The sequence below is a fragment of the Choloepus didactylus genome, chromosome 17 (assembly GCF_015220235.1).
Source record: "Choloepus didactylus isolate mChoDid1 chromosome 17, mChoDid1.pri, whole genome shotgun sequence".
Classification (NCBI taxonomy): domain Eukaryota; kingdom Metazoa; phylum Chordata; class Mammalia; order Pilosa; family Megalonychidae; genus Choloepus; species Choloepus didactylus.
The window spans coordinates 30693674-30706447 of NC_051323.1; the positions used below are offsets into that span (position 1 = coordinate 30693674).

At 31.9% G+C, this 12774-nt stretch overlaps 1 protein-coding gene across 5 annotated transcripts in view; it reads left to right on the top strand.

Moving 5' to 3' along the window:
* Positions 1-12774, top strand: part of USP34 (ubiquitin specific peptidase 34) — a 371878-nt gene that overhangs the window by 193351 nt on the left and 165753 nt on the right. For 4 of the 5 annotated variants that reach the window (XM_037806728.1, XM_037806731.1, XM_037806729.1 and 1 more), the window contains exons 21-27: positions 1203-1285; positions 4102-4256; positions 5261-5374; positions 7280-7379; positions 7504-7663; positions 10480-10606; positions 10703-10850. In XM_037806728.1, the coding sequence (XP_037662656.1) occupies positions 1203-1285; positions 4102-4256; positions 5261-5374; positions 7280-7379; positions 7504-7663; positions 10480-10606; positions 10703-10850 (887 nt within the window). The remainder of the gene's footprint in view (positions 1-1202; positions 1286-4101; positions 4257-5260; positions 5375-7279; positions 7380-7503; positions 7664-10479; positions 10607-10702; positions 10851-12774) is intronic. The other variant, XM_037806730.1, reaches the window with a different exon arrangement.

Consider the following 12774-nt stretch of genomic DNA (forward strand, 5'->3'; position numbering starts at 1 on the left):
TGGCATGAATTGTCTTTCCTCTGAAAGATAATTTTTCAGTGTTCCTTGCCTTTTTTGTTTCAAACAGAAATTTTTTTTAGTTATAAAAATTGTAAGAGAAAAAAAAAAGGCTGGGTGAATTTTAAGTAGATTGATTTTAGGAGATTACTTTTATTTTTAATCCTTTTTTAAATGCAGGATATGTGATGTTTTGGAGGTGGTTAACTTCATTCTTGAGTTCCGTTCAAAGTCATTGTTTTCTGAAATCAAAAGTAAATATATTTTTCAGAAATCTTTGTCTTTGTCTTATGTATCAGGGTATTCTAAGTACTGTAAATATTTGCTTCTGAATATATTTAACATACCGTTGATTTAAAACAATTTCTTTTTTTATAATTGAATACTAGTATTAGAAAGTTTTGGCCATGTGTAGAAGATTTAAAAACTGGTGTATCAGTATATCTTCAGTTTGTGATGGTGTAGCTGGCTAATATTTTATCACTAAAAACATTCTCTGCATATATTCAAGTGACTTTGGATAAGAATTGGTGGAAATCTAATATTAATGTTATAGCTGTGTTTAAAGCTTCTCATAGGTTGATACATGCAAATAAGGGGAACCTTATGAAGTTACCCACTTAAGATTCCAAAGCATCTCTAATATTAGCCATTGAATTTTGTACGCAGGAATAATAGTTATTTAGATTAGACATAACATTCAAAAACGCCAATTATGGATAAGCTATATTCTTTATGAACTAGAGTTATGGAAATGGTATTTTATTGTTAGTATTTCTTATTTAAGGAATATAGTATTTTCAGTCAGGGGCAGTGATATAAAACATGCAATTTTTAGATAAAAATGTAGTTTAACTTCTAATTTATGTGCATATTACATAATTTCAAAATGGCATATTGTTTCTTGTCTCCCATGTTGAGTTCCTGTGTCCTTTTTGCGTTATCTAACTTGAGAGTAGAGTAACTTTTATAACAGTGCGTAGCGGTTTTGGTAATTTATGAAATAACAGATGAAACATAATTATTGGGTTTTTGAACATTTTTTCATGTAACTAAAGTTATATATTATTCAAGTATTTAATAACTATGACTTATTAAAATGAAATGTTGCTTCTTTAAGTTAAGATTAGGTCCATTAAATCTTTAAAAATAATTAAGAAATAGGGTCTTATAATTAATTATTTTAATGACCTTCAAAAATACAGGTACAGCCATAGTGCCGAAGTTCAAGTTCGACTTCAGTTCTTGACTTGTGTGTTTTCAACTCTGGGATCACCTGATCATTTCAGTAAGAGTTTTTATTAGTATGTTTTTAAAAATTTGTGTGAACTCTTGGAAGAGTCCAGTCAGACCTACTTGTGCCTTTAGATTTCTTTGGTGGTTAAATTAGTCTCAATATACTTTTAAATTATATCAACAATTATACACTTTATCAAGAGATTTGATTCCCTTTTTACATTTTCAAATACATCCTTCCATAGTTTTTTTTTTAAAAACCTTTTATGTAGATAGTTTAAAAATTTTTGGCCTGATAACACAAAAAAATCACATTACCCTTGAAGTCTTCTTGCAAGTTTTGTGATTATCATTATAGTATTAAACATGTTTTCTCTATGTTACAGCATCCTGTTGCCTAATCTTCTAGTTATTGAATATTCTCTCAAGTATCGTATAGCAATGTGAGCATGACCCTGACACATTCTCTTTCTTGCTTCAATTTCTGAAAATGCTAGTGTCTTGACAAAGGATTCATTTCAGAAACAAAATATTTGGGTTAGAACATGTCATTTTAGGACGATTGCATCTTTTATTGTCTTTGGTTATAGAATTTTGCTGTTTATAGAGCTTTGATTAAAGAATCTTGCTACTTTTGTTGGAAACAGCCATTATCTGTGAATTATTACCAGGGCTAGTCTTTTCCAGAATTGCTTGGTGTTTCATAGGTGATAGAGACATTTGGAGACTCCAGTTTTGTTTAGGTTAATCTCAAACTAAATTCCATTAACAGTTCATCTTTAAAAAGGAAGTAATAAGAGGGGAGGAAGTTAATCTGATATATTCAGAGGCTGGACTGTATCCAAATCTACATATTGAATCTTCTCACCAAAGAGAAGGAAGCTTGAATTCTGTTGGTCAAAGCTCCTTTCTCTTGGTAAGCTGATTGTGTCATCTTTCATTTGCCACATTTTTTTTGTGTGTGTTCATGTTAAACTCCCCTTATTATAAGAGCTTTATCTTTCTTTACTATGATTAATATAGTCAAACTGGTGAGTATCTTCCTAGCCTGAGAATTGTCATCATGTCTCTTTCAAGTACTTATCTATGCTTGGGATACGTCATGCGTTTATCTCACTGTTTAAATCTGTAATTTAATTTCTTCTTTAAGTTCTGTTTATTACAGTTGCCACTGAAATTGTGATATCAACTGATTTCAAAAGTAATCCACCTGTTTTTGATAGAAAACATTCTTTTCATATTATGAGACCATTTACCATACCATTATGAGATATCATATAACGAATAAATAATATAAAATGTAACAAAACTGATCTTACACAGGGCGAAGTAAAACTAAAGCAAATACCAGCATAAATAATTTCGTTCTTCATTAAGTTTCATATTTGTTTATATTACGCAGTTTAAATTTTCTGTGAATGGGCTTACAGTATCTACTGTCCAAATTGAAAACTTCACTTCTCTTACATCATAGTTGTAGTTATCTTATTGGCAGAGTTCCTGAAATGTACTCACCTCAGTTATGTGAAATTGCATCTGATATGTTAAAACTGATTTTTCAATATGCCGGTAGCTACAGTCTTTTAAAAACTTAAAACAATAACAGAAGCTTATATCTTGCCTATTGAATGTGGGTTGGTGATTTAGCTGGTGATGAAAACACTTCTATTTTATTAAATAGTTCATCATAATTAGCCTAGTTCCTTTTTTTTTTAAGTTTGAAGACTCAACTATTTTCTTCATTTACCTCTCTCATCTTGATTACATAATGAGTTCAAGTTATAATGTACACTAAAGATGGTTTCTAGTGTATTTACAGTGAATTTCAAGGGCACAAGTTCTTCTTAGAACAACTAGTGTACACATTACCTGTTTCTATGAGAAACTGTTAAAGAGTACTTTTTCCTGATCAAACTCTTTCGTCTGATACTGCTTTTAATTTTTCCGAGGCAAGTAACAGAGAGGTTTCTTATGATTCTCCCAATTCATCATGACCCTTCTGATTTCAGGAAATGACCCCAGGCTTTGGAACTTCCTATGATAATTCTTTAGAAATCCCTGTGATGCTTTTATTCTAACCTTTTGTGTGGTCTTATTTATCCATATTAAGATGGTGATTGCCTATAATGCTTTCTCTTTGGATCTGAAGAGTTATTCTCTCTTCCTCTGCCACACTTTGGAGTCCTTTAATACTTGAGTCAAAGCACCATAGAGATTTCATCTTATAGCATTGACTCCCCAGATAAGTATTCCTTGATGGATTGTGTTGTCTGTCCTTTTAGGCAGTCAGTTCTCTTTTGCTTTGTTCATCATAAGGGTCCTCTTTTTCATTGTTTACAAAAATAATGCTTACTGGTTATCTCCTGTTTGTAGAATGAATTAGAACTGACTCCTCAACTTTTGGGATTTACCCTTCCCCCCCCGCCCCAGTAAAATCATGTTTATTATGGAATAGTAATGTTTCATATTTTATGGAGAGTGATTTTCCAGACCAAATGGCTCTTCAAGGATACTTTACAAGTTGTGTTTTTTAGTTGGGTTATATTGCACTACATTTTTAAAGTAAAAATTATGTGGAATTTTTTTACAATTTTTTTTTTTTTTTTTTTTTTTTGTAAAATGCTATAAAAAATCTTCTTTATATTTCTGGCTGTATTGGTGCTCTAGTACATTGAATTATGACCAAAACTTTGTAGGTTACCATGGCACAAAATTTTCTAAGCATAATAAACTGACTTATGATATTAAATACATTATGCAAATTTTATATAAATAAATAAAATACGTGCATTTACATCTTAAGATAAGATGTGAAATTGTTTTTTATATAGTTAATGAAGTGTACAATGTATCATATTTTAAATCTAGGATTAAGTTTAGAGCAAGTCGATATTTTATGGCATTGTTTAGTAGAAGATTCTGAGTGTTATGATGATGCACTCCATTGGTTTTTAAATCAAGTTCGAAGTAAAGATCAGCATGCCATGGGAATGGAAACCTACAAACATCTTTTCCTGGAGAAGGTAATTTTATGTCTTGACAGTTTTATTATTTATATTGTTTTTTACATTCCCTTTTTGTCTCTTGAAATAAGAACTCTGTAATGTTCATTTTGTCTATTTTGGCATAATTTTTAAAGAAATAGACAAAGGTACTATTTTTCAGCAGTCGTTATATAATTTTTGCCCTGCAGATTTTGCTATAATTTTGCCTTTTACGGTTTTTATATCCAAATGAATACTTACTTTATATTAAAAAAATGGTTGCACTAACAATAATTAGAATAACTCTTCAAGTCAACTCCAGGAAATGGAGTTTTTTGATGCTTGCTGTTTTAAATCAATAATAACACTGTCCAATTTTCAGGTGTGTTTTCCTCATCTACTAGTGTGAAAGCTGTGTTTTTGGCTCTTTGCCATTAAATGACTCTGGTTTCAGCCAATTTTCTGGGCAGATATAAGCCAATATCCGGATGTGTAGATTCCTGCAAACACAATTTACGAAGCACTGTTAAAATAGAAAGAAGCTCTTCTAATTTTTGTGCTCTTTTAACAGATACCACAATTAGAAAGTTAGCAGCTTTCCTAAATGAATTTAATTATCTCATTTTTCTGCTTAATAATTTGTACTTCTTTTCCCATTATCATTTAATAAATCTAAGACAAAGCTGCAAATAAAACTTCAGGTATCTTAATCTTAAACCCTGATTTATTATGCATTAAATCTCCTAAAGTGTATGTGTAAGTATACAATAAATGAGAAAATGTTTTCATTCATTTCCTCTTACTGAGTCTATGGACATCTCTAAAATTGAAATACTTACAGGCAGATTTTAATTATGACCTGAATAAAAATTTTCGGTAAATTGTATTCTATTTAATTCTTAAAGTTATCCCTAAAAATTAGAGCTGATGCATTTCCTTCTGCAGTTTTCAGTAAAATTAAATCTGTTAAGTTAAATTTAGAAAAATAAAGCTTGTTAATATATTACACTAAACTAGTGTTTCTTTCTTTCTTTATTTTTAAGATGCCACAACTAAAACCTGAAACAATTAGCATGACTGGCTTAAACCTGTTTCAGCATCTCTGTAACTTGGCTCGATTGGCCACCAGTGCTTACGATGGTGGTTCAAACTCTGAGGTATGGCTTTAGACATGTTGTATTAGTTCAATTTGTGGAACTTTCCTGTTATCCCTCAAATTATATTACCTAATTAGCTTATATATTCTACCAAGCACTGAATTTACTATGAAGGCATTTATTCTTAGGTTTGAAATGCTTTAACTTTTGGTTTTAGAAAGTATATTTGGTTTATAAAGATAACCTTGGTTTTGTTTAATGAAAACATTTCTTGATTTTTAAAGCATTCTTTCAGTCCCCTAGAAGCTGTAGTCATGTCTGGAAGTAGGTTTGTTTCAGATCTGATTTTTTAAATGTAGTTATTATGCCATGCTTTTAGTTGTTCTTAGGCAGTTGCACTCAAGAGTCACCTATTGGTGGCCTCTATTCTGGGTAGAATCTAAATAAATCATCTTTGACCCTGGGATGTGGTGATCAGTTCATTGATTCTAAAGACTCAAAAATTGCTAGTCTTATCTCTGGCTTAGAGTGTGTTTGCCTAGTGTGGCAGCCCCTAGGTTTTGTTGAATGCATTGTGTCTGAACTCTCCTAGCATAGACGGTTATTTAGAAGTCTTCCTCATTAGACATTCCCTTGATTAACATTTCAGTTTGCTAAAGCTTCTGGAATGCAATATACCAGAAATGGGTTGGCTTTTAACAATGGGGATTTATTAGGTTACAAGTTACAATTCTGTGGCCATGAAAATGTCCAAACAAGAGGATACCTTCCCTGAACAAAGGCTGCTGGCATCCCGGGTTTCTCTCTCAGATGGGAAGACACATGGCTACATCTGCTGGTCCTTCTCTCTTGGGTTGTGGTTTCAGTGGCTCTCTCCCAATGTCTCTGGTTGTTATTTCTCTCTTACCCTCATAAAGGACCCCAGTAAGGTATTAAGACCCACCTTGAATTGGGTGGGTCACTTCTCCATGGGAACACCCTAACGGAAATGTCCCGCCCACAATAGGTCTGCACCCGCAAGAATGTATTAAAAGAACATGGCCTTTTAAGGGGGTACATAACAGCTCCATCCCAGCACAATTAGCAGTAGCTTTTTATCCATTCATATCTTTTTATTAGTTTTTCTTCAGAAATTGGTGTTGTATTAGGAGAAGAAAGATAGGGAAACTGATTTTAATCTGTATGGTAACAGATAATTTGATTTGTACCTAGAATCCTTTCCCTGGTAGCTTGCCACCTTTCTCTTACTTTGTTTCTCACTATAAGTTTGAATTTGGGAAGTTCAGATAACCTGATTTGGTTTACCTAAGAAGTAGTCATCTCTGATTTTGAGATGATACTGCTTTTTAAGTAGGTGATATTAACACTATAATTGTTCATTCACCTATCAGAAGATATCTTTGTTCACCCTGTCTAATTTTTGAGAGCTTTCACTTTCTATTGTTTTGTAGTTTTTAGTGAAAATATTCTTTGTCATCTTATAGTTATCAAAAATTTAAGTGGAAACTTGGGTGAGTATGTCACTTAAATTTTCTGTGAATACCTGAAAGCAGTGGCTCTCACAGTGTAATTTGGATAAAGCATTGACACATTGTTATGCAAATTGCATGTGTGTTGATTTTACTTCTTTACAGCATGTTTTTGGGGACATGAGTTTTTCCCCACTGTATAGTCAAACTGTTGAGTTAAACATCACATCTATAATTAGCTGCTTTATAAATATTTTTACAAAAGATACATTTCAGTAACTGAGGACATTTCCAAAGCTTCTATCACTTTAAAAAATTATGGCTTAATAACTAAATGGGAATTGCCTTTTTTTAATACTTTATTTTTAATACTTTATGAAATACTAAAGTTTTGTTTTTTATAAGTTTTAAATTTGATTATTTCAGTCTTCTGTTCAGTTACATTGTTTTGACAAATAATAAAATTTACAGATTTGGCCTTATTTTTCTTCTTTAGCTCTGTGGTATGGACCAATTTTGGGGGATTGCTTTGAGAGCACAATCGGGTGATGTCAGTCGAGCAGCTATCCAGTATATTAACTCCTATTATATTAATGGTGAGTGCTTTGAAATAGTGTTAAATAAGTAATATTTTATATGAGGATTTTTTGTTAAAATGCAAATAATTTAGCTAACCAAGAATATAAGATTAACCTAGATATTTAAATATCTGGCTTTCAGGTAAAACAGGTTTGGAGAAGGAGCAAGAATTTATTAGTAAGTGTATGGAGAGTCTTATGATAGCTTCTAGCAGTCTTGAACAAGAATCACACTCAAGTCTCACTGTTATAGAAAGAGGGCTCCTTATGCTGAAGACACACCTGGAAGCATTTAGAAGAAGGTAAATGTTTTATACCACAGTTTTAGAGTGAATTTCAGTCTTTTTGCAATTGCTGACCTGTCTGAAAGTATACATAAAGTTGAAAAAAAAAGTTTTTGTGTGCACAGGTAAAAAGCATAATTTACTGAAAGTGAAGGGTCAGAAAAGAAGTAATTCTTATACAGAATATTTACCATATTGCTGTGGAGTTTGCAGTATAGGTTCCTGATAAATATTACAGAGCTTAAAAAAACCATTAGACTCTGAGCAGATGTGCATGAGTAAGAGTCCATCTCTAGACCATTCTAGAAGGTATTACTGTGATTGAAAAAGCTGAACACATCCTCAAAAGATTCATTGAAACTTTCACCAAAAACATCAAGTAATCTCTCATAGTTGAATCAAGTTGAGTCATTTGTTTCATTTGCTGTTTTTTTTCCTGGACTAGGAGACAGTATTTTAATTTTGAATTTCCATTTACCATGGAAACATGACCAAAAAATTCTGTTAATGAATATCTGTATTATTAATTTAGACATACCCTGTGTAATACAGAAATAAAGCAAATTAACATTTATGAATATATCGACTGAAATGAAAGGTGAGTAGCTAGTTTTAATTAAGAAATTCTGTTTGTTAAAAATCATTAACTATGAGTAAATGTAAAAGTACAAATAACTGTTGGAAAAATGTTAAAATTAATTCTTTCAACTTCAATCTTGACTTTGATATTAAAAAGTCATACAGTTGGTATTTATTGACATTTTATTTACAGTACCAGGAAATACTGAATAATAAAGATTCTACACATTCTTTATAAATAACATGGTTCCACGATTTACAACATTTGGGCACTACAGAATTCCTTATTTTGATTATGACTGAAATTCATTTAATTTCTACTTAAATAATTCTTTGTGTTTTTAAAGAATGTGTAAGGGAACTCCTGAGTTTTTCATACAGAAACTGCATACTGCCTTGTAACTTTCACCACTTTAAAAATAAAAAAAAAGCAAATGTGGTGACATGACTTATTCAAATTAATAGAAAATTAATACATACTCATTATACAATTAAGACATTACATTAAGCTATAATATAGAACATAAATGGCCTCTGTAACTGTCAGAGATAGTTACTGCTTTGGATATCATACATACTCTTCCAAAATGTTCTCTGTGGTACAGTGACTACACACAAGCTAAAAGGACTTGGTTCAAAGTTTTAATCCTTGCCCGATGTTTTAAAAACATGCTCCAAAAAATTATTTCTTTAAAAAGCCATTTAAAAAGTATATGGATTTTCTTAGAATTCAGTAGTGCTTTTTATAAGTTTAATGAATTTGAGTCCACATATCATTTGAAGTGTACAAAGTTTTTTCTAACTCATGAAAAAAATTTGTAGTATCCTTCATATAAATCTTTGGATATTCATGTTTTACATTCAGGGTTTAATGTTGGCATTAAATAATTTATATAAATGCTAATTCTGTGAATGGCTAGTAGAGAAACTTGGAAATATAAAATTGAATATTCAAAAACTAAAAGCAGTATTAAAAAAAAATGATCTAGGTATTCTAAGGTAGAACCTTGTCTTATATCCTTGCACAATATCAAATGCTTAATGTGCTTAGTGCTGCAACTAATTTAAAATTGCCTGGCATTGGTAGATTGAAAATATAAAATTATTGTTATGTGTTCGTATATTCCTTATATTAAGGGATTAAATAAAAATATCTTTTTTAAAAGGATTTTCTTTTTAAAAAGAGATGATGTGGTAATCTTAGTGTTTCTCAACTGGAGGCAATTTTGTTCCCTAGGGTCATTAAGTAATGTCTGAAGACATTTTTGCTTGTCATAGCTGGAGGTAGGGGGAATGCTACTGGTATCTAGTGGGTAGGAGGCTAGGGAAGCTGCTAAACATCTTACAGTGAACAAAACAGCTCCCTATAACCAGGAAATATCTAGCCCAAAATGTCATTATTGTTGAACTTGTGAGGAACCCTGGTCTTAAAATATGCAGCAGAAAAGACTGTTTTAAGATTACTCTTTTACTCAGTAAAAGATCTGTTTCTACTCCTATTCATACTTGGCAGTAACCACCCCAGAAGCTGGCCATGGGATCACTTCTAGGAAATAAAGCAAGTTAATTCATTCCCCCACTTGCTATCATTCTGTTCCAGAATTGCTGATTAGTTTTAGATACTGGTAATTTTTTTCTTAACTCAGGTACTCTGGATCCTGTCTTCAGCAACTGAAAATAAGTTAGAAAATTGATAAGTATTTAATGAGTGTCATTGCTAGAGGTGTGTCTCCTTTGAAATATGAGTCTTTGTAATTTGTTTTAGTATTCAAGGAATTGACTCAAATTTTGTTGGGCTGGATAACATTTATGGAATTATATTTACTAGAATATATTTCTGTCTATGACAAATATTTCCTAATATCTTTTTTTCTCTTCTGAGAATGCCATTTCATTTATGGGATTACTTTGTTTCTGTGGATTCCTCCTGCCTCTCCTACCAGCACTGCCCCCAGTCTGCCCTGCCCCCTCCCCTTACTCCCTTAAAAAAAAAAAAATGCTGTTCTAAATTGGAGTTTTCCTCTAGTTATTTTTCTTTGATACTACTTTGTTAGGAGGGCTTAGCTATATTTATACATTTCAGTGTGATACAGTATGATGAATGTAAACTTGAACTTGGTGCTGAATATCAAATTGGAATGTGCTGTAGAATCTTCTGTGGACTTTTTTCAGTTTGCAAAACATTAAAAACTTTGCAACGTTAAAATGGCTTTTAAATTATATCCTTTCTGTGTGCGATTTTTGTCATGTTTTAGGTTTGCATATCATCTCCGACAGTGGCAAATTGAAGGCACTGGTATTAGTAGTCATTTGAAAGCTCTGAGTGACAAACAGTCTCTGCCCCTAAGGGTTGTATGCCAGCCAGCTGGACTTCCTGACAAGGTAGTTAAATAGTTTTAATTTCCAAATTGATAATATTTCCCAGTCCAAATATCTGTTCTTTTTATGTTTTTAAATTGGTTGCATCTCATATTTCAGATGACTATTGAAATGTATCCTAGTGACCAGGTAGCTGATCTTAGGGCTGAAGTAACTCATTGGTATGAAAATTTACAGAAAGAACAAATAAACCAACAAGCTCAGCTTCAGGAGTTTGGTCAAAGCAGCAGAAAGGGAGACTTTCCTGGTAAGTCCAACAGTTCATATTTTCATTTTTCATGCCCAGGTTCAATTATAAATCAGTTTTGAACCTTTACTTCTTTAGAGGTCTGCCAACCATGTTGATGATTCCCCCCACCCTCAGTGCACTTTTGTTTCATACCACTGATTCTTGGTCAAGAAGGTAAGGGTTACTTGAAATAGTATTTGCAGACTTTCTTCATCATTTGTAGCTATCCCCCACCCTGCCCCCCGAAAAAAAGTCTCTATTTAGACATCTGATGTATCTATCAAAAATTTTTTTGAAATTATTTGATTGATAAGCGTTGTTGGAAGTATTAGTAAGTCCAAGTTTCCAAATACCACTCATGATCTGATTTTACCCAATATGTTTTTTTTTTTTGTTTTGTTTTGTTTTTTTTAGAGTCCAGTCTCATATCATACATTGCATTTCTTTTTTTATAAATTTTTTTATTCATTTTATTGAGATATATTCACATACCATGCAGTCACACAAAACAAATCATACATTTGATTGTTCACAGTACCATTACATAGTTGTACATTCATTACCAAAATCAATCCCCTCAATATGTTTTTGTAACTTTGTTTTGTTTTTGCCATTTTGATATATCCCGTTTAGTATGAAGATACTTTAGTATTATTTACATGAAAATATAATATTACTTTAGTATGGTTTGTATGAAAATAATACACCCTTACATCTCACCTTTGGATCTCCCCTTCCTCCACAAAAATATCATGTTAAGAAATTTTTCATGTGGGCCTAAAAAATGTGTATTTGGTTCTTCCATTACTACTTACCACTAATACACATTTAGTGGTCTTTCCATAGCATGTAAGATAAGAGCTAATCAGAGAAAAAAACGATGAAGCAGCATCATGAAAAAGCTTTTAACATTTCAACTTAAAATTTAAAGGTCTGAAATTATAAATAATAGGCTGAGTATATTTTAGAAAAAAAATTATGTTCTAAAAGCTTCTTAGAAAGAAGCTCTGTAGAGTAATCATTCTTTGACGTCTTTTAGTGAGGAGCCAAAGATTTGCCTACTGCATGCTGAAGGTGAAAGTATTTTCACTTAGAAATTCTTAGATATTCTGAGTAGAAAATAAGTAGTAGTTCTAAAGTATCAAATCTTTTTTTCCTCTGCTCTCTTTAAAATTTAGACATCTCAATAAATTGCACAGTGAATTAATCAATGAAAGTTTTACAAATGCTAAGTGGAAAAATTGAGTCCTGGATACAGATGTTCTAATAATTGCTCTCTCTTATACCCCATGATGCCTTTCCTCTTTTTATTGTGACAAGGTATATACAACATAACATTTCCCATTTTCACAACACTTTCCAAATATACAGTTCAGTGGTGCTAATTACATCTTCACAAGTGTTGTGCTAATATCATTGGCCATCTATTACCAAAACTTTTTCATATCACCCCAAACTAAACCTCTGGTAGCCATTAAGCATTATCTCACCATTCCCCATACCCCCCCTGGAATCCTTAATCTACATTCTATTTCTATGAATTTGTATATCCTAGTTATTTCATATAGTGAAATCATACAATATTTGTCCTCTTGTGTCTTACATCATTCAACATGGTGTCTTCAAGGTTCATCCATGTTGTAGCATGTAGCAGAAACTTTGGTCCACTCCCTCCGCCGTCTCCCCCTCCCCCCCACAACCTGGTAGTCTTCTTTCCTTGTATAGATCTGAATTTCCTTCTAGTTTCATTTTTTTCCCTTTTGTAATTAAGTTGCTTAAAAACCTTCTGTAATGTAGGTCTTCTGATGATAAATTTAAGGAATAATTTTTTTTACTTCATTATTAAAGGTTAGAATTCTAGATCTGTAGTCTTTTTTTCTTTCAGAATTTTGTAGATACTATTCTGTTGTCTTTTGGCTTACAAAATTTCTGATTAGAAGTC